This window comes from Sceloporus occidentalis, unplaced genomic scaffold (assembly GCF_023333645.1).
Source record: "Sceloporus occidentalis isolate IW3139 unplaced genomic scaffold, rSceOcc1.0.p SCAF_5, whole genome shotgun sequence".
Taxonomy (NCBI): domain Eukaryota; kingdom Metazoa; phylum Chordata; class Lepidosauria; order Squamata; family Phrynosomatidae; genus Sceloporus; species Sceloporus occidentalis.
In genome coordinates, this window is record NW_028316985.1 from 21,194,474 (window position 1) to 21,219,256 (window position 24,783).

Sequence of the window (24,783 nt, forward strand, 5' to 3'; positions counted from 1 at the left end):
TGCAACTTCACCTCCGAACTAAAATAAGTGATTGTCTAAGTCCTAAACAATGAATGACCTGGGAAAACATCAGGGAAGAGAAAGCTAAAGCTGTAAAAACTAGTGAAATAAAAGGAAGAGGAAGAAGATGTGTGGCAGTAATTCAAAGTGTGGTTCTAATCAGACAAGTGAGAAAAAAAGATCTATCTATACTTGCCTTTGCAGATTTCTTTGAGGAGACTAAAAAAGCAAATGAGGTTTAAAGGTACATATAGGACTAGCTTTGTCTTTGTAACTTGATTGTCCAATGTCTTCAGTTTTTGGTACTTCAACAATGTTGAAGAAGACAAAGAACCTGAATTAAAATGCTTCTTTCAAGTTTCATATGGTAAAACTGATCACAACTAATTTGTATCAGTGCAGCAGTCACTCGAGGCTTAGAGAATGTCCTTTTTTAGACTACAATTTCCAGAATTCACGACCCAGCATGGCCAGTGGCCATGGGATGCTGGGAGTCATGTGAAAGGTTAATTTTTTCCCTACGCTCTTGGATAACCTGCTTGATTAGTCACACTTCAAACTACCATGGAGATGTGCATGAAATTCTACTCCTAGGAAAAAAGCAGTGGTTTGCGTGATGAAGGCAATGGGCAGTTCTTGGCAAAATTAAAGAACACATACCAGGCAACATTCTGAGAATGATTTTTTAGGTGGCCGTGCAGGAGCGGGTGGGCCCTGATCCCACTCCCAGAATGCCATTGAGTTCTGACGAATCAAGAACTCCTCCGATGGCTAAGAGGAGGCAGACATAACCAATGGCAGACAGTAGATGGAGAAAAAGAAGAAGGCAATATATGCATGCATAAAAGTAAAAGCAAAAACAGAAAGGGGAAAAAAGAGTAAATTCAGCACTGATATGAACAAATTAAAAAGCACAGAACTGTAATAGTGAACAATAGTAGGCAAGACTCTGAGCTATCACATTTAAAAGCACTAAATGCTCAAACTTTTTCTGTACTCTCAAGAACTGAATGGTGAAGATAGACCTCCAATTAATCAACTGGATATTTGGCACAGCAGATATTAATATATTAGAGAAACAGAGTAAATAATAATAATAATAATAATAATAATAGCTATTATTTATTGGTGGGTGCATATATAGACACTGGTGTGATGCAGTGGTTTAAGTGTTGTACTAAGACTCTGGAGACTAAGCTTTAAATACCCACTTGGCCTTGCAAACCCACTGAGTGACCATGGTAAGCCACACTCTCTCAGCCTCAGAGGAAGGCAATGGCAAACTCCCTCAAAACAAATCTTGCCAATAAAACCTCATGATAGGTTTGTTCTAGGCTCGACATAAATCAGAAATGACTTGAAGGCACACAAGAACAACAAGACCAATGTATAGACACAGAGATGTATATATTGTTAAAGGTGATATGATTTGATAATGTATTTGTTGTACTGTTATAATTATGTTAACTGGGGTAATTATTAAATAAAAATGTAAAAAGATACAAATGCCACATTGCTTTGTATCAGTGGAATAAGCTTTCAAAGTTGCATATATAAACGTAGGGTCTCCCCCATCGTACTCCCCCTGCCAAACTGCAGGCTGCAATAACAGAGAAGCCTGAGAATGTTTTACTTTGGAAGAATAAAAAATAAAAGAAAATGTAAATTTGATCACTGTGAAAAGGGATAGTGTTTTGTTTTTCTCTTAAAGGAGACAGAATGAAAAGGGAAGGAAAATAATAAAAGCAAGATGTGGTCTAATAAGTCATACAGGAATTTCCAGGTTTCAGGTACAAATATAAAGGTATCTATAAAAGTGTTTTTCTCATTTAAAAGACTAAATACTATAGCATCTTTATCTATGCACTGCTCTCTCTGATGTGCACTCCTTGCTACCACCACATAGAAGATCACCCCAAAAACATTTTGTTGCCTGAGGATGAGTAGTAAATATCCCACCTGCCCACCCCCACCCCCCAAATCATGGTGTGTAGTATCCACAATCAGTCAAGTCATTTCAGCTCCTGAAACAGAAACATCACAAACCTGCATTTTCTCTTTCTCCAGCAGTAAAATAATAATAATAATAATAATAATAATAATAATAATAGAATGGAAACATCATAAATTAAATGATTAACTATTTGCTGCCCTTTCACTGTACTCCATCTGCTGTCTGAGGCAAATTTATTTATGTTATTTATACCCCACCCTTCAGCCCTAAAGGCGCTCACTTTGCCTACTGATAGGAATGGCCTTGCCACAGAACTGAGTTTGGAAAACAAGATAGAACTCCCTTGCTTTTCTGAGCATTTATTGTTTAGAGATTGTTGATTAACATCTCCTATGTCACAGAAGATACATCTCTGTCCATTCAATTTCATGAGGGCTTCACTTTGAAAGAACAGGAAGGAAGGGATTTTAAACATTTTCACTCCCCACTGATTCACATGTTCAGTGTGCTGGACATCAAAGCAACTACTCATTCTGCATTTAAGTAAATGCTAAATGAAAGTAGCATGCTAATCAAGCAGGAGATCTGTCATGCTTTTTTCAAAAGACTTGTGTTAAATTGAGTGAACAGAGAGATCGTATTGGCTTACTACAATTTGATCTAACTTCCAAAATCTTCAGGAACTGTAGCTAGTCCAGAATTCAGAGAAATGCTTGTGAAAGATCACTTACAGGAATGTATTATCCTTGTCTTGCAAAGTCTGCTTCTATTGTTGACCAATTTCTTTCCAGGACAATTCTATGTTATAAGGACAACCTCTAAAATCATACATAACTCAGATCCAGGATACTGCTAGGAGCACCTAAATTTGGAATCCTTTGCCCTGAGAAGCTAGACTGCCACATGGTGAAATATAAGGAAAGCAGGTACCAAAGATCTTCCTGTTCAGTTGGCTTCTTTAATTTTTAGTAATGTTTTGTTTGAGCTATACCTTTTTATTATATTTTATAATTTTATTGATGTTTAACTGCTATTAACTATCCACTGTAGGTGGTGTGTAAACACTAAAAAGGCAGAATAAAGTCTCATATGAATATAAACAAACTCCTTCCAATAACACATTCCTGCTATTTTCTTTTTGCTAAAGGATTTCTCCATGTTTTCTTCCCCCTGAATGCATACTGCTGCCTCTTGTGAGAACAAGCTAGGAGACCACAGAAACAGACCAAGAATTTTAAAATACCACCCCTTTGAGAGGAATTATTTTTGTCTTGTGAGAATAAACCCTAATGCGTGCAGAAACACTGACGTTCAATTGCAGTAGTATACTGTGGCAATAAACATTTATGTCAACATTCTATGTGGCTTTTTAATGCAATTTTAAAACCCAAAATAAAGCATAGATGTTACATTTAACATTACCCATGCATAAACCCTTTCTTGCTCAGCATTAAATGTTTCAGTTATGTTCTTGGAAATACATCCAAACATCTAAAAGTTGTTTCACATGTTTGGATGCTCAATAATGATTTTGTAAATTCTTCACAAACACAAACACACCTACAGTTAACCATAGCACTTACCTCTCTTAAATCATTGTCCAAACTAATGTGCTCTGAATGCTGTCGGATGCGATCTTTCCTGCGTTGTGCTGTAGCACTGCGACTCACCCACCGACTGAGATTATTTGAAAAAAATGAAAGAAGATGGGAAGATTGCAATAAAATTTCAGTTGGATTAATCAAATGATGAAACAAAATCATGGTTTTAACACTGTTAACACATATTCTCACAAGTCTCTCTAAAGATTACACAGATGTCTGACTCCTACTCCTAGTCCCACTTACAGAAAACCCATTGAATCACTGGGATTTACATAACCACTGGGATTTAAAATGACTCACCATTCCACAGTGGGTCTCATCTAGCTGGGGCAATCATAGAATCATAGAGTTGGAAGAGACCACAAGGGCCATCCAGTCCAACTCCCTGCCATGCAGGAAATCCAAATCAAAGCATCCCCGACAGATGGCCATCCAGGCTCCGTTTGAAGACCTCCAAGGAGGGAGACTCCACTACACTCTGAGGAAGTGTGTTCCACTGTCGAACAGCCCTTACTGTCAGGAAGTTCCTCCTAATGTTGAGGTGGAATCTCTTTTCCTGCAGCTTGCATCCATTGCTCCGGGTCCTAGTCTCTGGAGCAGCAGAAAACAAGCTTGCTCCCTCCTCAATATGACATCCCTCCAAATATTTAAACAGAGCTATCATATCACCTCTTAACCTTCTTTTCTCCAGGCTAAACATCCCCAGCTCCCTGAGTCGTTCCTCATAGGGCAAGGTTTCCATACCCTTCACCATTTTAGTTGCCCTCCTTTGGACACGCTCGAGTTTCTCAATGTCCTTTTTGAATTGTGGCGCCCAGAACTGGACACAATATTCCAGGTGGGGCCTGATCAGAGCAGAATTGCACTATTACTTCCCTTGATCTAGACACTATACTTCTATTGATGCAGCCTAAAATCGCATTGGCCTTGTTAGCTGCTGCATCGCACTGTTGACTCATGTTCAACTTGTGGTCTACTTGGACTCCTAGATCCCTTTCACATGTTGTCTCCTTAAGCCAGGTGTCCCCCATCCTATATCTGTGCATTTCATTTTTTCGCCCTAAGTGCAGTACCTTACATTTCTCCCTGTTGAAGTTCATTTTGTTAGCTGTGGCCCAGCTTTCTAGTCTATTCAGGTCATTTTGAATTTTGATCCTGTCCTCTGGAGTATTAGCTATTCCTCCTAATTTGGTGTCATCTGCAAATTTGATAAGTATTCCCCCAATTTTTTCCTCCAAGTCATTGTTAAAGATGTTGAACAGTATAATAGGATTCAATAGGATTCAAACCATAATGACACATTAAAAACTTGTCAAGATGGGAAAAAAATGCTGAGAACAGAGCAAGCATGTCATGAACACATTCTGAGTTATTCTTTGCTGGCTAATATAAACACAGAAGTGGCAGTGACCTCAAAAGAAACTACTTCAAATTAGTCCGAATACAAGAAATTAATCAATCAATATCCTTGATAAACAGCCAAGCAAGGAGTCTGCCATTTTCCAAGATAGTGCATTGTAGAACAGCTTACACCATCAAACTGCTCTTGCTAATATTTAGTCTACCATTCTTATAATTTGAATTCTATCCTCTGAAGCAATAAAATAATTTTTTTATCCTCTGACAGACTTTCAGATGTTTAAAGATGACTGTAATATTCTCTCTTAATTGGTTTTAATTAAGGCTCAACCTAACCAACTCTGCACAGGAAGCCTCTCCCCAACATCTCTGTTACCATACTATATATGTTCCCATGTAAAAGTCGAAGTATGCAGGTATGGTTGAGGACAGAAAAATGTCAAGTTACTATTTCCAGTAGCTTCAAACATGTAATTTCTTAATATTCCAGCAATACTGGAGCCAATTACTGCCTTTTCAATGCAATTTCTTTTCTTATGATAATGATGACAGAGAAGGAGGAGTAAGAGAAGCAGCAGCAAAGCCTCTCTTACTTTGAACTGTTCTGAAATATTGCTCCTTACTTCCCTAGTGCAAACACGACAGTCTTAGCCCACACACAAGATATCTTAAAAGGGGATAATTAAGATATCAAATTTAAACTACTCTGTCCCTTCCACCTTCAATCTATATCACTCTCATGACAATTCAAGGCCTGAGCAGGTATTTGTCATTTTCATCTCCTTCAGTCCTTTGGTAGCAATGCAGAGAAGAGGATAGAGCAGCTCTTTTTCCAATACTGTGGCCTCAGTGAGAAGTCTTTTCACAAAGGACTGTTGAAACCTATCATCATTCAGCATTTCCCTACATGTAGCACAAGGCCCAGTTTGTCAATGTGATGTGGTTAATGAGAGGGAGACAGATCCATGCAGAAGAGGATTTGGAAGACAGATATGAGAGCATGTTTGACAGGTGACTTACATATTTTTTAAAATAACATGTTGTCTGGCCACCAACTTCTTCTCCATTTGTGTGTGTGCATGTGTCTTCAACCTGCCTGTTGACTTATGGGTGACCCCATGAATTTCATAGGGTTTTTTTAGGCAAGGAATACTCAGAGATGGTTGTGCCAATTCCTTACTCTGAAATATAGCCTTCAGTAGCTGATATTTGTTTATGGTCTCCTAACCAAGTACTACCCAGAGCTGATCCTGCTTATCTTCCATGATCAGTCAGGATCTGGTTTTTGAACGGTAAGCCATGTTAGAGGCAATATTGGTAAGAATGCAGAGTATTTTATCCTATAAATGAACAAAAAGCATGGGCTAACTATGAACAAGGCAATCTGTAAATACAATTTATTTTTAGTGGTAGGGATACGAAAAAGAAGGACTTTGAAGATCCTACACAACCCCTATTCATTTTAATTGGACTTGCATATCAAAGGTTATCAGTGTATTACTCCATCTTCCATGTGCACAGCATCCAAATGAAATGAACTAGAATCCCAAAGGCCAACCATCTAGAAAAGGTTTTATTCTGAACCTTTGACTCAGGGAAGCAACTAAGATCTCAATTCCAAGTTTAGCACTTGTACCTGCTGGGTCACAAGGGCTTTGAGCCTGCAGGGTTTCTTGAACAACTCCTAAATTTAAGTCCATTCCTCAAAGCTAAAGTCAGTACCTTGGTAATATTTAATATTCTTCATGAATGTTACACGTGCTAGTGCTTTGACTTTCTTACAGATGTCTGGAGGGGTTAAGCAAGTTTCCCCCCTCTGGGACAGTTAATCAAAAATATCAAAGTTTTAACTGGGAATATTGCTCATGCTGATTCTTTTATGAATAAGAAAAGTGAAAACCTCTTCTTGTATATCCACTTCCTTTTACATTTGTCTTAACATTGGCTTTGAAGAGCCAATTGTGTGTCCTATCCAGAGCTTGGAAAAGTTATTTTTGAATACAAACCACAGAATCCCCCAGACAACATGACAGACATCTAGTAATTACAGTGCAAAAAAGAAAAACATTTCCAAATTCTAGTGTTATCTACAAAACTTTTATATCTGATGGAAGGAACAACAGAGTTTTCCTTTGGAGTCCCAAAGCTGCATCCATGCATACACCATTTAGTTTTTAAAGCTATGTTTCAAGACTCCATTTTGGGACAAAGGTTTTGCTTTTATTGCCTTTTGTTGGTCTCACTGTCTTTTACAAATATTACTGAGCATAAATAGAGAGCAATTTGGGATGGCTAACAGGCTTTAGTTCTATGCACACTTACCGAAGAGTGGGCCCTTGGTATCCACTGGGGTTTGGTTCCAGAACCTCCTATGGATACCAAAATCTGTGGATGCTCAAGTCCCTTTAAGTACAATGGTGTAGTAAAATGGTGTCCCTTATACAAAATGGCATAATTAAGGTTTGCTTTTGGAAATTTATATATGTTTTTGGAATATTTCCAAGTTGTGGATGATTGTAGCCATGGATAAAACAATCTGAATACGGAGGGCCAACTGTACACTGATTATAACACTGAGATTCTGGGGCAAAGTGGACTGGTGGCAGGAGCAGCCTCTGGCCATAATTGCGCCAGGACCGTGGTGACCACACAGCCTGCTTCCAAAGTGGGCCACCACTGCAGCCCCAAGCTGGCCGCCACCAGGAGCCAAATTATTCTGGCTCCTTTTGGATCCAGTCCAAAGAACTGGATCGCAGCATCGGAGCTTCCAGCCCCCACAGTGGCCAGAAGCTGCTTTATTTGGTCTGTGTGTTTTGGGCCTCTTTCAACCTGTTTTTGTATAAACATGCACAGGATTACACTATTAAACTGCATGACAATATATAAACTGGATCAACTATTTTTGCTCTATACTGGCTTCTGGTTCTCAAATCCACAGGTGTGTTAAAGTAATTAAAAAGATTTTTAATTGACAGTTATCATAAAAACTTCAATTAATTCCTCTGCTATAGTCCTGCTCAAATTAAATTCTACCTACACTGTAATTTTCTTGTTGTCTTTGCAACATTTCAGATAGCTTCTTCTTTGCAGTATGAAGCAAGATACCCCAAGAGACTGGCTGACACAATTTTGTCTGCAGACATCATATATTGTGCCTTATATTCTTTGCTGTATTTGCTTACAGTGCTTGAAACCAGGCCTCAACCATTATATTGAAAAGCAGCATCTTATGAGGCAGAATTCCATTTGTTCCCATTCTCTCATCTTCTTCAGAGACAGAACAATACACAGCAGAAACTTCTCCTACTTTGGAATCAGTGACATAATGGACTACATCTTCATGATTTGAGAACATGAGTACACTATTAGATGATGAAAGGGTACCAATGTACATAAGGGGTATCAATTCAAATGCCAAATATATTCCATAATAACCTAAACTGATTTACTTAGATCATAATTTGTGAAAGTTCTCTTTCCAACTAAACTGATTAGTTGCCATTCCTGGATGAAGAACTCCAGGGGTGGTGACTTTCCTTTAACCCACTAGTCGGAGAGCACCAGGTTAGAGAAAGCTTGTTTATTTTTTTTAAAAAAACAAGGACAAGGAATCTTTGGGCTACAAATCCCATCACTCAGCAGAGGTAAGTCATGGATTATCTGAGCTATAGTGCAACATATCTGTAAAGGTAAAGGTAAAAGTAAAGGTTCCCCACTACTGTATTAAAGACTGGACATGCTATGATAAGCATGCATAATTCTTTTAGGACTTACATGAAGAACAGATATAAACTGTAGTGGTGTGTCGTATGATCTCATGTTCAGCTCGCAAATCACCCTACCAGCATCCAATAAATGTAATACATTATGTTCCTTTGTAAATAATTACAAAGAATTACAGGATTATCACTAGAGATTAGGGAATTAGAGAGCTTATTTAATCACTTTGATTTTGGAGCACACACGCCTGACTCACTCCAAGTTAACTGCCAGTTCAAAATCAATGAAAGAAACTAAACAAAGATGTGTGTTCCTACATCACATTTAGTTCCTTTTATTCCCAGAGAGGAAGAAGCTTGAGACTTGGAATGGAAATAGAAAATTTAAACAGTTTTGGCCATGGCCTAGATTCTGATAATACAGCTACAAACAGGCAGTATTCAATTACAAAGTTTAAATGCAGAGGATAAATTGCCAGTGCTACAATAAAGGAATTGCCAGTGCTGTGATATCTATACAAAATTATGCACACTAACTGAAGCTGCCATTAATCTTGAGGACAGCCGCACAGAAGGAGTATCAGACCAACACAGCCCAAAGGAAGGTATTATATGCCAACCAACTAGGATTCATTTTTTACCCAATGACTAAGGATATGGGTTTCACCATCGGGTGGGAGGAACAATCCAGTCTAAAATGAGGCTATCACACTTTGAGCATATCATGAGATGAGCCAACTCACTGGAAAAGATGATAATGCTTGATAAACTTGAAGGCAGTAGGAAACGGGGAAGAGCACATTAGAGGTGGAAAGACACAATCAAGGGAGCCACAGATCTGAGTCTGCAAGACCTGAGCAGAGCTGTTAATAACAAGGTGACCTAGAGGTCTCTCATTTATAGGGCCACTGTAAGTGTTAGAAATTAATAATACTGAATAAAGAACAGTGGACTCTCTACATTTGCTGGGGTTAGGAACACAGGAGCCCCATGAAAATAGAAAAATAGCAATTAAAAACAAACTTTTTTAAATCTCAGAGAATACCTCTCTAGGAATCTCTCGGTCCTCCAGGGCAATTCTATGGCCAACATCTTCTGGAACTTAACCACAGGATTGCACTGGAGGACCTACTAAAGCCTAGACAAGTATTATATCTAGGAATCACTTGGTCCTCCAGCATGACTTTTGGAGGAAGTTGACCACAGGAAGACTTACAGAGAGAATATATTCATTAAATCCATGAATAATAAAATCCACAAAAGTCAAAGCTGCAAATGTAGGGAACAGACTGTGATGATGTACCTGTTCTAAGGATATATTTCTAAAAGCTTACTTGTTATTGGTAGGTCCAGCTGCTAACACATCTGATTGAAGTTTAGGGAAGAAACCTTGTTCGTATTTGCCTTGACCTATCTTCATATCGAGCAGGTGTGGATGTATTGCAGTGTGATCTATCTTCGACAGACGGTGTTCGATAGCTTGAGCTGAAAACAGTAATTGAAACAGAACAATACTTTAATTACTTTAATCTTGGAATCTCTCTATCGCAGTGAGGATCTTTAGAGCCTGTCTATTTGGAGAATTCTTGTGTCATTTCACAGAATGTCTAACACAGTGATGGTGAACCTTTTACAGACTGAGTGCCCAAACTGCAACTCAGACCCCACTTATTTATTGTAAAGTGCCATGTCCCTCTGGCTTTCTAGTAAGAAACTCTGGCAAACTCTGTGCTAGGATGACAGCATGTGTGCCGAGAGAGGACTCTGAGTGCCACCTCTGGCATGCGTGCCATAGGTTCGCCATCACTGGTCTAACAATATCAGAGGATCACATATTCCCCATTAATATCTCATCCCAACTGTAAATATATATATATATATATATATATATATATATATATATATAAAATTACAATATTTCTGTTCTTTCAAAGTGCTGCTACAATTAATGTTATATTTCTGATGCATGTGGAAGGTGGCACACTCCCTGTGCCACAGAAGGCAAAATGGATCCTAGCACACAATCCTATACAGGTATACAGTTAACAGATGAATTCCTTTTTACAAAGTCTTTTGACACCTGTACAGCTCCCCCTTTCCACTTCGTTCTCTGTCGAGCTGGACTGTTTTTTTTAGCCACGTCAGCATTGAGAGTATGGTGAAGGAGGGCTGGAGAAGCACAGACTTTCTGTGTTGGATTGAAGCAATGTATGTGTTAGCAGTAAATAATGTGATAAAGCTTTACCTGGGAAAGCATAGGATTCTATTCTAGCCGATCCTATTGTATCTACATGTATTTTTCTACAACAGGCAAGATAAATAGCAACTGTCTTCAGAATCCCTTACTGACTATGCAAAAGATAAAGAAAAGGGTACAGTAGGTAAGCCTGCCTCACCAGCCACCCCCAGCATGTTAAAGAAGCAAAGATCTAGAAGTCTGGCCACCAAAATAGAAACCGTAAGTGGAGTTTTATTCCACCGTATATATTTTGGCTCTGGGTGTTTGGGTGGAAAGCACTTAATTACAGTTCGATGGAAGGCACTAAATACACACACAAACATTCCTTCAGACATTTTTAAACTCCACAATACACTGGAATTCTTGATAGGGTTAAAAATAACTCACACAATCCAAGGTATATTCAAAATCCCATGGCATGAGTAACAACACACCAACCAGCTTGGTGGTAGGTGGGTGACTGTAGGACATTAGGAGGTCCTTCAGGGGCCTTAGGGGACACATATACAGTGCGCCCGTGTTATACGTGGGTGCACTATATGCATTTTGAGCGTATGTGCTCAAGAAGCGTGGGAGCACGCGGGGTGACGCATCCCATTCAGATGAATGGGGCGGCGCACACCCATGGCGCCTCACGTGCTCCCACACCGCCGTGCCGCCGCATGCACGAACCCCATTCAAATGAATGGGGCTCCAGCATAGGCAGAATTCGCTTTACACAGGTGTGTGTGTGTATCCGGAATGGATCCCCGGCGTGAGGCAAGGTTCCACTGTATTTTCATTATCACACCCGGGGGGGGGGGGGGTCCTGATTTATTTATTTACTTATTTTGCCCCCAAACACTTCCAATATCCCCTTAGAGGACAATTTCATAATATTTGAGGGGGCAATAGCTGATTTATTTATAGTATTTCTGTATCACTTTCCAGCCCATAAAGGCTCCCAAGGCGATGAACAAATAAAAATGATAAAAACGTAATTAAAACAATACAGAGAGGCACCTCTTTTAATGCACTTTGAAAGAAAGGTCACAAGGCTGCTATCTTTCATCCAATGAAATCAATTAAGCTATTGTAATTTGGAAGAACAAACTGAGCTGCTAAGTTACATTTTTAATGCTAAATTTATAGCTGGCTTTATGAGAAATCATTTTAGTACAATCTATTTTAATAGTTTGTTTTTCTTATATTGTTTTCATTTCCTTTTTCATTCTATTGTAATGACAGTGGCTTTTCTCAAGGAATCAAAGGCAAAATATAAATAAAGCAATTAAATCTCAGAAATGGTAAATTAGACAGAATGAAAGAAAACTTTCAAATAGCTGCAAGACTTTTTTTTTTAAACCCTCTCTGTTTTAACACTGGAAACTGGTCAATCTGACCATACCTGCTTCTTTCAAAGTGTTGCACTTCTGATATATAGATGTTCTTAATGTAGGGGCCCTGACATTATATAGTCTTATCTTCTCAATCCTGGAGTCAAACACTCGGAGAAATGGATCTTTTTCTTCCCATTGGGACATGATTTTATTGTCGATGAATGTTGCAAACATTTGGGTTTCAATAAAGTGTGAGAGGAATGGAAGGTAAGGCTCAGGCTGGTCAGAGAGAAATGAAGCCTAAAGTGGAGTGGAAGAACAGGACAGATAAAACAAAAACTGTTAAAATATCATGCAACATGCTTGTGTACAACTTCATTAGCTGGCCAACTCTGTCCTATGGATATTTTCAGAAGGGGCTCTTTCACACTGCACAATTGTAACACTATGATTCCACTTTAACTAACATGACTCCATCCTATGACATCCTGAAGCTTGGAGTTTAAGGAGAGGTGTTTTGAATTTTTAGCCAGAGAACTCTAGTACCTCATCAAATTACAAATCCCAGGATTCCATAAAACATAAACATGGCAGTTAAAGTGAAATCACAATGCTATAATTGTGTAGTATGAAAAGACCCTAGGTCCATCAGGAAACAAAAACTTAATACGGAAAGAGCAGTGGATACTTGATTACTTGCATATACTTTCCCCAAACTCGGACAGAAAAACATTTTCTCCTCTATGTGCAAGTACTGGGTGTATAAAACCTTTTCTTTCTGTGCATTTAGATCCCACTGCATCTTCCTCTCACCACTCAGTATGAGGAAGAGGTGAGGAGCATATCAATCACAATTATGCTCAGCATTTTCCATTGCCAATCAGATTGGAAGGAAGTCATGAACTTCAAAAAATGCTAAACATTTGGTAGGATAGATGAGACTTACTTCGGCAACATCAAGGGTGGACCTCTGGGTTACCCAAAAGGACCTAATTTGTGACTTTTCATTCTCATCACACAGACTATACATCAGCATTTAGTTGGCAGATGTCCCTTTTCAGGACAGCTTCCCAGAACCCTGTATCTCAGTGGACTGATCAAACTTGACCTGTTCAAAGGGCTATGGCAGAGATATATTTTCTGAAAACATATATTTTCTGAACATAGAAGTTATACTTTCATTGGTACTACTAGGATTTCCACCAGAAAAAGTGATACATTTTCCAAATTAGATTTCAGGAAGAGTAGCTGAATACTAATGAGGAACAAAAATCTACTTGTTATCAACCTTGGTTTACGTTGGTTAAGAACACTTTCAGGAACACTGTTTCATAAACTCTGGCAGTGTTTCTCATATAACCAGTTTGTAATGGGTATTTTCAGTTAGCTATCAAGGCCCAAATGCAACCAGAATGGATCTAAATAAAATTATTACCATTTACACTTGCTGGACAATTTTTTAATAACCAAACCCAAATGAAGGATGTGTATTTGCGATGGGGGAAGAAAATCTGAATGTGTAAGGCAACTTATACAAATGAGTATATATTATGCTCGTCTAATTATTTGATTTCGATAGCAACAGATGGATGAATCTGCTAATTTTAGCTTCTCCATTTCTCATTTTTCCCATCTTAAATTCAATTTGCCCTAAATTTTAAACAAAATATTTTTAAGAAAGCTTCTTATGTATTTTTGTGTATACTTCTCACAATGTATACTGTATACTATGTGCAGGTATTATTATATGTGATTTTCCTAATAAGCAACTATCTTGATGTCATGCATCCTTGAACATTATTTTCACAGAGACATTTTCTAATATACTTTCTTCATATATTCATATACACACACACATTTTTAACTGGAATATCCTAACTATGGAAAGGTGTAAATTTTGTACCAAGTAGGTACTACTGAGATTTCCATTTAAAAATGCAAAATTGGGTGTGCTCACATCAAAATGCAAAGCAAATTTAATTTTTTTCTTCCTAGGATGGAGCCACACTGCAGAAATAAAGCAATGACTGTAGAATCCTAGGATTTGTAGTTTGGTGAGATAGTCAGCCTGGTTTGTCCTCGTGTTCTGGTGCCTCACCAAACTACAAATCCCAGGATTCTGTAGGACAGTCATGACAGTTAAAGTGCTGTCAAATTGCTTTATTTTTACTACCCTTCTCATAATAAAAGGTGGGTAAACCGCAGCCTGCAGGCCACATGTGGGCCATTTTTCTACACCTGATCAAAAAATACTTCCCTCAAAATGTCCCTAAATGCCACATTTTGCCTTTTTTTTTTTTTTTTTTTTTTTGTCTTTCTGATACAGGAAATGAAAACTAGGCTTTTTTTTTTAATGGGAAGTAAACAGAAAGTGACTTCCTTCCTGTTTTTAAAGTCTTCTTCTGGTTGTATAACAGTCCACGGGGGCCAAATACATGGCAAAAATGCCCCTGTGCCTCCTAGAGGGTATGTGATGCCATTTGAAGGAAAATTGTTTTTTAATTATTATTTTTTGCAGGGGGTACAATAGGGAGATACAAAAATTTAAGTTCTCCGGTAGGAATAACACAGCCCCCTAGCCTTCCCAAGTTGCCCACCCTCGGTTTAGGCAAATATTGTAAACTTTTCATGCCAAGACCTTTCATGCCATCCCTATTCCTTGGAGATACCAGGAGTAATGGGATCTTACACATGTAAGACACATGCAATGCACACATTCTATCACTGAGCTACAAGCTTTTAAAATATAAAGCAACAGAAACAGCTTTGAAGGAAACAATATGGCTCCTTTTACTTTGTCAAAATTTTGCATCTGTTCCCTGTTTGTCAGCCACGATTCCCTATCCTGTGCTGCTTGAATGACAAAAGCTTCATAATCGGCAAACATCTGTGTGAAGCGGTTGGCAAAGACCTCCCGAAGCTGCACATTCATTTTGTAGTCCCTCAGCTCCCCATCTTCACACTGGAGCTTTACATCTCTCTCTCTTTCTGCCAGAGGAGTGGTAATGCTCATCTTATCCACTGCAACCCCTGTCCTTTTTGCCAATGCATGGAGACGGGCGATCGTTTCATTGCCTTTAAGGAGCTCGTACATGTTGATGGTGTTGTTGGGGATGTTTCCATTCTTTTTGTCATTGGTCAAGTCATTAAGGACTAGGTTCTTTAACTTGCTGGCACTCTCGCTACAATGGAAGGTACCCTCAAGGGGAATTCCAAACTGAAGGAGAACCTCAGAGATTTCTTGGATGAAATCCAGCTTGTTTGGAAACTGAGGGAGTTCCTCTGGCAGCTCTATAAAGTGGTTATCGATATCCACAAAACAGAGGTTGGCCTGGAAAAAAATTAACCAAATATCATTAATCCCTATACTGATTTTCTGTAGTAAAAATGAACAGAATGCTTGGACCTAATAGCAAAAGTGGTGTCTCCTGGCCAGTGAAATGCTCTCATATACAATAAAACAAGTTACTACTTCAGCCTAAATTTGCCTCAAGAATCGTACTAAAGCATCATGTATTGTTTTGCTGGACAACAAAATGTGAAAAACCTCTCCCATTCATCAAACACAAACCATTTGTGAACATCTTACAATGCTGATATGACACCCAGGAATCACACCAATAAAAAGCATTTCATTTTTTAAGCACTCTCTGCATAGACGGACATTTGAGATTAACCGTATATCATCTAGTCAATGCTTTGGTATCTGATCATTTTTAATGTTCACTTTACAATTGTGACATGCTGTCCGTAGGTGTTCTTGTATCACCACATCTCACTGTGTTTTAGATTTATTATTATATTCTATTCTGATTTGCTTGCCAGACTGGCTGCCTATTTTTTGAGGATATGAGACTTAAAATTTATAGGCATACTTTAGTTAACCTAACTTCTTTTCTGCCTGCCCAATCCACATTTTCTTCTTCTTCCTCTGTCTAGCTGGATATTTTTTTAGCAAAATCAGTACTGACAGGATGGTAAAGAAGAGCAGGAGAAATGCAGATTTTATGGGTTGCATTGCAAGTATGTCTGAAGTAAATAATGTAAATAAAGTTTGAGCTGGGACATAATGGGATTTTATTAGATGATCCTACTGTAGCTGCCTGTGCTTACCTACACCACACAAGGTAAATAGCAGATACCTCCTGAATCCTTTACTGGGCCTATGCAGATAGCAAAAGAGGGGGGACTGGAAAGCTTCACTATCTATCCACAGCATGTTTTTAAAAGTGTTGATTTTTAAGATTAGCCACTAGAATAAAAATAACAAAGAAATGGAGGATGGTGAAAGAAAAAGTCATCCCAGGATGCATTTTGGAAGAAGCCTTCAAGTGTCCCTTAGAAGGTTCAAAATGTTTTTGTCTACTCATGCAAAGCTTATCTGACCTGATTGTTCAATTTAACATATGTATGTTGTTAATTATGAATAATAAAATGTTTGCTGAAACAGTTTGGATCATGATGATGATGGATGTGCAGGAACCTGTCCCCATTCTTTCCATGTTATTTCTGCCTCTGGTATCAAAATTTCTGTTTTGACTCTGAATTAATGCCCAAGAATCTATTCATTAATTTACATCCACCTATAGTTAAATTTTAGGAATTAAAGACTGTGGTCTCAATGCAATTACTTGTCCCAAACAGAGCAGACCCAGTGAAGCAATAGATTTACTTAATATTCAGAAGGTCTACTCCGGATGTGATTAGCAACAGGATTTAGATCTGAAGTGGAAGATAAGCTGAGAGGAGTTTCATCTTAAACAGAAGGATTAAACTGCCAGAAGGCACAAAAGTTTGAATAGGAAGGAACATCTTCACTGGAAAATCCTTAGAGAAATATATAAAATTAAAAATTAAAAAAGCTTTCAAATGATTTAAACATAGCCAAGGCATGGACAGTGATGGCCTAAAAGATTTTAGTGCCACAGGCAGTTTAGTTTATCTACTCCTCTCACACCACAGTAGGAATATAATAAATCCAACAATGACCCATTTGCTCTCTTCTCATATAGCCCGAATTCTGTCACTGGAGGCACAGACCTAACAAAAAGATCTGCTCTAGTGTTGATATTTTAAAATGTACAATGATTTCTCTGCTTAAATTGGATCTTCTCTTTGAAAGGAAATGAGAAATAAAATCACTTTTAGTTTGGGTAAAGGGAACCCCTGAAATAAAGTGTTTCTTTGGGAGGAAAATATATTTTCTTAACTCGTATCTGAAATTCAGTGTACATGAATTTTGCTCCACTGAATGAAGTGAGTACTAAAACTTATTCTCCCTGAGGGAACATAGGCCTCAGATGTACCAAGCATGACAAAGAAGCATAACATGAGACCTAGATATTCACAAGGGCAATGGCAATTCATTCTTGTTAGTCTTTGAACTGCTGTTTAATTGGTACCAGTGCTCGGTCAATTTCTCCAGGGCATGTTGCACAAGTCCACTTGCAGTGCATTTCTAACAGGGAAAAAGGGTTGTATTCTGAACTAAATCCCCAAATTACATTAATTATCTCGCTCGTAAGTTTAGAAATATTTTTAAACAGTGCATTAAGTAGGGAAGGGCTGCAAATATAGCATTGCAAGGTTATTTTTTGATATGCTGTATGCAGAATGCAATCCCCGTAGTTTTCTGTACTGATACTGACATGCCTAAGGCAGGAGGACAGATTGTACAGAAGCGAACCGTTGGTCCATACGGCAGTTAAACAGTCTGCAGTACTATAATTCCTTCTGTGTTTTTGGCTCAAGGAGACTGTCCTTTTATCTACAAACATTTCATTTCAAAGGCTTTTAAAATATCAGGCTCTGCATAACCATCTTAAAAATGTGAAATGAGATTTGAACCCAGAAAATCCTCAGGGATCCCCTCTTCCAAAAGCACCCAAAGATAGTGTTAATTCTGATTAGCGCCTTTAAGAATTCATGATGGTTAGTTGTTAGAATTTTATCTCAAGTGCACCAAGGGTTTATATTTAGCTCCAAGAGCTTGGAACTTGGCTTGAACAATAAAAGGAATGTAGAAATGAACTTCACTAGCATTTGCATGCCGAAGAGCAAATGGTTTTACTGTCTCCTGTTCCAAGACATCCATCAGTGAATTTATTTTCCAGTCTCTACCTTTTCATCTATAACTAGAACAATCATTTTGTAGTAGATGGTAATATATACTCTCCAGAATTTCCTATGAAAACCAGGATACATGTGGCCAAGCAATAGCAGAGTGTGTCAAGAAGGAAAGTTATTTGAAACGTTATGTAGAATACACTAACTAGGAGAGGCTCTGCAGTCTGCTTTTGCCTGAACCTACAGAGAAGAACAACATTACACTCCTTTCACCCCTCTCCTCTCCTTCCTGCTGAATTAACTGGGAACTCAGTTTGCATCAACTGAAGTAAGCAGAAGAAAGAGAAACTGGGACATTTTAAAAGAATCTGAAAAGGTGGGATGGCAGAGAATTAATCACGAGTGTCTCTACGAAACTGGAACAGTTGGGGGGTATGATAACAGCAGCATAAACAACATTTATACATAAGCAATAAGGTCAAACTTGTAAAAATCAGACTACTTCCATTCTCTAAAGAGAATAAAGTCGTATATGATGAAGTTATACATGATGGACAATGAGGTTTACCTGTGTAACCATTCAACTAACAATTCAACAAACAAGTCAATTATTCTATTCTAGTTTGAGCAAAACAATTGAAGTCAAGCCAACAGCAATACTTGTGAGGCAGGTGGAGGTGATAGGCATGTATATATTACATGTGAGTAACATTCACAAGACTCACACATTTCTCAACCCCTTCTCTCTTCCAGACAACCAGAACAAGTTGTCTGGAGTTTGAAAGCTTTTGCTTTTAATTAACCACAGGCTGTGGTGTCATCTTAACTTTGAGCTGTGGCAAGTCTTAACTATCTTAAGTATAAAGAAAACAACTTCAAAACATAGTTTGATGGTGCATTTTCAAAAAATTAACAAGGAATTTGGCAATTCAGAAAATCAAATCAGAGTTGGAAGAAACCACAAGGACCATCCCATGCAGGAAGACATAATAAACACTTATTCAATTTATATTGATTCAGTAGGTCTACTCTGGACTAATGTTGGATCTAGACCTCAGTCTCACTCTGATACAACTGTAGAACAGAGACAGAAGGTGAATACATTAATAGGACAAATCTTAATTCACTATTCAAGCCTGTACCCCAAAATGCTTCTGCTCTGCTCTATCATAAGGTATTCTCACTGACAATGAAACAAAACTCCTAGCCTGGACATCATGTCAAGAGCAGGACTTGGAAATCTTATTTGTTTAGACTACAGCTTTCAGAATCCCCCAGTCAATTAATTACATTTGTGGACTAGAACTCAAACATGCTGATACACTGGGAACGGTGGTCCCAGAAAATAACATCTCTCTCCTCCAGTCTAGGGAGAATGTATCTGTAAACAATGTGCCCATTCACTGGGTAAATAGGGAATCCAAATGCCAAGGAACACCATCCCTCAACACACATGCATGTGCACACACACTTGACCAAGCAATGATAATTTTTCTAAGTGATAATTGATAATTTGACTCCTCAAGTTAAATCCTTGAGGAGCCAAGATTCTATGCTGCATACAGCATCATGGCTCACCTCTTGGGGAAGTTCCAGTTTGGAACGGTCTGTTCCCTCCTTGGACTGCAGGCCCATCAAGTAAGGTACAGGAGCATCAAGGAAATGTAGGAGAGAGGCTGGGAGAATGGGTACGTACACATGTTGCCACTGAAATGGGAAGAGTAGCGTGGTGATCCCCTCTGCGACTGTCATCAGGCGCTGGTAGTCTAAGAGGAGAGGCCAACACAGAACTACTTTTACAAACCCCATTACATTTAAAACCCCTGAATATTTCAGCATCAGACAGATGACAAATGCAGAGCAATTCTTAAATCACACAAGACATGTTTGATGTAGCCATTCATTAGCTGAATTTAAAGCACAGAGCAAGTTCGCTGCCTTGTTTGAAATGGATTAAAATATTAACTCTAGGACTACTGCGCTAAGAAAGCTATGAAATGTTAACTAGACAGCTAGGATACAAATTTAAAAACAGAATTTAAGATAAATATCAGGAATGCTCAGAGAATCGCAAAGTAGAATTATGTACATTGCTTTGTCAAATCGCCAGAGGACCAGCAATATGCAGATGGCACGAGCAGAAAGGAAGAGCTGCTGTCATATTCTTTTTTGCTCATAATTGCTAATAAGCTGAATTTTCAGCTCATGCATTAGCAAATTCCAGGTTCTAAGCCAGACTACAAATCTACTTTAAGATAAAATGAAAATTAGATAAATCAGCCTTCCCAAGCTGGTGCCTCCAGATGTGCTGTTTGGTGCTTAAAGTTTGCTTTTAAATGTTTATGTTATAGCTAGACGAATCTAGCGGCCAAATGGCCAGGGATGATGAGAACTGTAGCACATCAAAGGTGTCCATTTGAGGAAGGCTGAGGTAAACAAATGTAAGATATTCCTCAGGATTTATTTTTAACATGATTCCATGCAAGTACTTGCAGAAATCCTGTCAGCATTTTGTTCCTTAATATTTTATTTTCATAAGGCATATTTTCATTAGACATATTGTTTAAAATAGGTTGTTGGCTGCCTTAAGTCCCATCATTGGAAGAAAGACAGGGTATAAATGAATAAAACAGCAGCAGCAACAACAACAACAACAATTTTGTGCAATAACTGAGCTGAACATTTCACTCTTTTGCCACTCACAAATCACTGGGGCAAAAATGCAAGCTCAGCAGTTGATCGAACCATTCTTCAATATTAGGCTATATAAACCATTTCAAAATCTTTAACTGATGATTTTTTAAATTAAAACTTTTTAAAAACATATTAAAAAATCCAAGAACTTGAAAATAATAACTTGGGGTTTCACTTAACAGGTGGTCTGGTGCTGGATAATACATTATAAGCATGTATATATTTATATGCATCTGACACATTTTGGGATATTTATTCCTTCTTCGTGTACTGAAAATTGCAGAAAATTGGACAATCAAAGATCAGGTAGTACTCTTTTCTTTCTGCACATGTACAAAACCAATTGTGACCAGTATTCATGCCACAACTGAACAACCACATGGCAAAGGAGAGGAGGCAGACACTGGCAATCCAATTTCTCCCTTCCTACTGGCACAATGAAGCTTTCCCATAGAGGATAAAAGCTAGAGGAAGACACACACTGTTAGCAAGGATATAACCCAGAGGGAATTTGATTATCGCAACCATTTGAGACACATGGGCATTAATAATGTAACTGCAGTCTTAATGTTCTCCATTGCCAATAGACAGGACTGTAATTCATTCTCTCTCATATACAGAGACAGATCTAATTTCACAGGTTAAAAATAGTCTTGTGGCATTAACTGGCTTTTGTAACAATCCATCATGGATTTTCATTCAAGTCAATGGATTACATTTCAGTTCCTTATGGCCTAGGATTGACCAACACCTAACACACGCACACACACACTCCTAAATTCTAATCAAGCCTTAAATAATTAAGGCACTGGCAAACCCTCTTCTGAACAAATCTTGCCAAGGAAACATCATAGCAAACATCATGATCAGGGTTAGGTTGCCGTGAGCTGGAAATGACTTGAAGGCATGCAACAACAACAACACAACACATGGCCCCCTGGGACACACATCTCCTTCTGCCATTGTTTGAGGCCACCAAGCCTTCCTAGACACTCTCCTATACCAGAAAGCCAAATTTGGCTAGAAAAGCAGGCTTGCTGCTTAAAAAAAAGAAGGGCTATGACACCAGTAATGGATTTCCAGCCACTTAGGAATTCCATACAGTGCATCCTCTGGTGGATCCTGAGATGGTAAACTGGACCCTCAGTCTTGGCTGACTTGATTTAAACTCATCACTTGGTATTCAACTCAGCAGATGACTATAGCCACAAGCTCAAAAAGATGAAGGAGAATGAGATGCCACTATTGCTTGCTGACACTATTTGTTTACAGGAGAAGCTGAAGGGGGAAGACCAAAACCAAGACACACCACAGCACTTTCCCAACTGACCAGGAACACAACTGTGACATGAGAGGGAATTCAGTCTGTTGGTTCCAATGAGACCTCTTGGTCCTCTCTGCCAGGAAGCTAGTTTCTAGGGATGGCAGGAGCATCATCTTTTTCTCATCATATCCCCCCAAAAGCCAGACATCTCTGTGTAGTAAACCTGGGCTGCATCCACACTACAGCAATAAAGTTATGGAATTCTGGGAATTGAGCCATGGCAGTTAAAGTGGTGTCAAACTAGATTATTTCTGCAATGCGGATACAGTCACCCTGGGCCCTTGCCCTATCTGCCTCTGTTCTTTAAAGATCAAAAGTTAAGTAAACACTCTGGTCTCTGAGTTAGCCTAATTTTGCAGATACAGTAACTTTTAATTCATTTATACAGAGTCAACATAGTACAGTCGTCTCTTCCCTTATGCGGAGGATCCGCTCTGGACCCCCCCACGTTAAGGAAAAAACGCGGATGTTCAAGTCCCATTCAAGTGAATGGGGCTCATGCCTGCGGCGATGTGTGCACCAATGTCTTTTCTGGTGCGTGGCACTGCTCCTTCCAGTGCAGCTTCCAGCATATGCTGGAAGCCATGTAAGGCAAGCCTGCGCATGACACGGGCGCACTGTAATCTTTTCAGTATAATAGAGAGATATTTTATTTCTCCCTGACTTTTCTGATGAAAGTCAATGGCTGGAATTCTGCTGGTGTCATAGACATGTGTAAGTTCCCTTACACGTAGTCGAACTTTTTTTGGCTGTTTTTTTGGACATATTTAATTCATGTGTAGAAATGGACATCTACATGAGGAATCATTTCATATGAGCCTAAAACCGGCTGTTAATCCTGACTAGAGCCATTGAACCAGTCTGATTTGCCTATGTGTTGACTCTCATTCAACAGGTGATTCAGTGGGTCTCTTCTAGTTGATCCTAACCAACAGAATTCCAGCCATAGAGCTCCACATTCTTGGATGATGTGTAACTATACAACAATGGCTTCAATGTACCACTTTATTCACTAGTATTGGAGAAATCCCCATTGCATAATGGGACAATTAGCAGACACACTGATGAATACACATCCATTGCACAGTGTTGATATTCAGGCCCCAGCAGCACATAATTACACAAGTGTAGATTTACACTACACATTAAAATGTAGGATCTCAGTCTACACACATACACACACACACACACCTGTTTTAAGAGGTTTGTTCTATTTTACTTATATAGTATCTTGCTTTTGTAAGCTGCCCTGGAAGCTCTAAAAAGAGAGCTATATCATTTTTCCAGAAACTGAGAAAGGATTTAAATTGCTAGGCAAGGAAAACCCAAATTCTTTCATTTACTTGCAGGCATACATCTAGAACACATTTCCTAACTTCTGCAGAGCTCACAATTTAATTCACCGTTCCCTAGTATCAATCCTGTGCTGGTAGCATTTTGTTACTTATCCTCAGGGAGCTACATTAACATCAGAAAATGGTTATTTTGGAACTATTTAAATACACCCAAACCTCACATCTAAATTCACAGGACAGCAGAGAAATTGAAATATAGAATCCAGTTTAGATTCTGAGGTAATTGCTTTTCAAAGCCAGTCCAGAATACCACAACACTATTTAAAATGTGTTGGAAAATATATTGGAGGGTAAAACCTTTAGCTTACCATTTTTAAAAAAGTAATTACCCAAAATACAAATAAAACTTTTCCTTAGAAATTGCTATATTCTTCAAAGCGGTAATTTCCTAGAAGGGACAGACAGATATTGCTTTCTGTACTAATGTCCTATCTTTAACTCGGTACTGCATCCAAAAAAGTAGGTTTGTATCCAAAAAAGCTTATGTGAAAATAAAAAACAGTTAGTCTTAAAAGTGCTGCCATATTTCCTTTTTTTCTCCTCCTTCCTTCCTATTTTTAATGCTGTCTTTAACTTGTTTTCTAAACTAAAATTGTAACAGAATACAGAGCATTCTCTGTGTTAAGAGAAATATGCTTTGCTTTAAAATGTTTTGGCTTGTATTCTATATCTTGGTGGGCGTTTTTTAAACCGCAATTATTGGTAAAGAAGAATAACTTCTGGCATACTATTAATATATTTTTTTTCTTTAAAAAGTTTTGGCACCCACAAAGGGCTCCCAAAGTAATTGGCGTATGACGAACAGACTGATTTTTCCATCATTATTAATTTGTTCCTGTGCCGTTAGTTTCTCCATCTCTTCCTCCTTAATAGTGAAACCTTTTGGAAACAAAATATAGTAGATCTTCAAATTATTAGGTTTTAGTATTAGGTCTTTAGTAGTTTTATGGAAAGAACTCAGGAAGAGTAAAGGACATCATGGTGGGTTACAGACCGCTGAAAAGCGGCGGCCTGTACCCGCCCCTTTCCCCGGTGTATCGGGGCCTCAGTAGCCAGAACGGCAGCCACTGAGGCCCCAATGCGCCGCTTTCTGGGCCGCTAGCCCGCAGCCTGGAAAGGGGTGTCCTTGGGGCTTCAAGCCCCAAGGACA

The 24,783-nt window shown here is 38.6% G+C and overlaps 1 protein-coding gene across 6 annotated transcripts in view; it reads right to left on the reverse strand.

The window, feature by feature from the left end:
• DENND5B (DENN domain containing 5B) overlaps positions 1-24,783 on the reverse strand; it is a 135,630-nt gene that overhangs the window by 42,512 nt on the left and 68,335 nt on the right. For 4 of the 6 annotated variants that reach the window (XM_089527830.1, XM_089527828.1, XM_089527831.1 and 1 more), the window contains 6 exons: positions 19,839-20,026; positions 14,989-15,525; positions 12,263-12,494; positions 9,971-10,121; positions 3,538-3,631; positions 661-771 (listed from right to left, as the gene is read on the reverse strand). In XM_089527830.1, the coding sequence (XP_089383956.1) occupies positions 661-771; positions 3,538-3,631; positions 9,971-10,121; positions 12,263-12,494; positions 14,989-15,525; positions 19,839-20,026 (1,313 nt within the window). The remainder of the gene's footprint in view (positions 1-660; positions 772-3,537; positions 3,632-9,970; positions 10,122-12,262; positions 12,495-14,988; positions 15,526-19,838; positions 20,027-24,783) is intronic. The other 2 variants (XM_089527833.1, XM_089527832.1) reach the window with 1 other exon arrangement.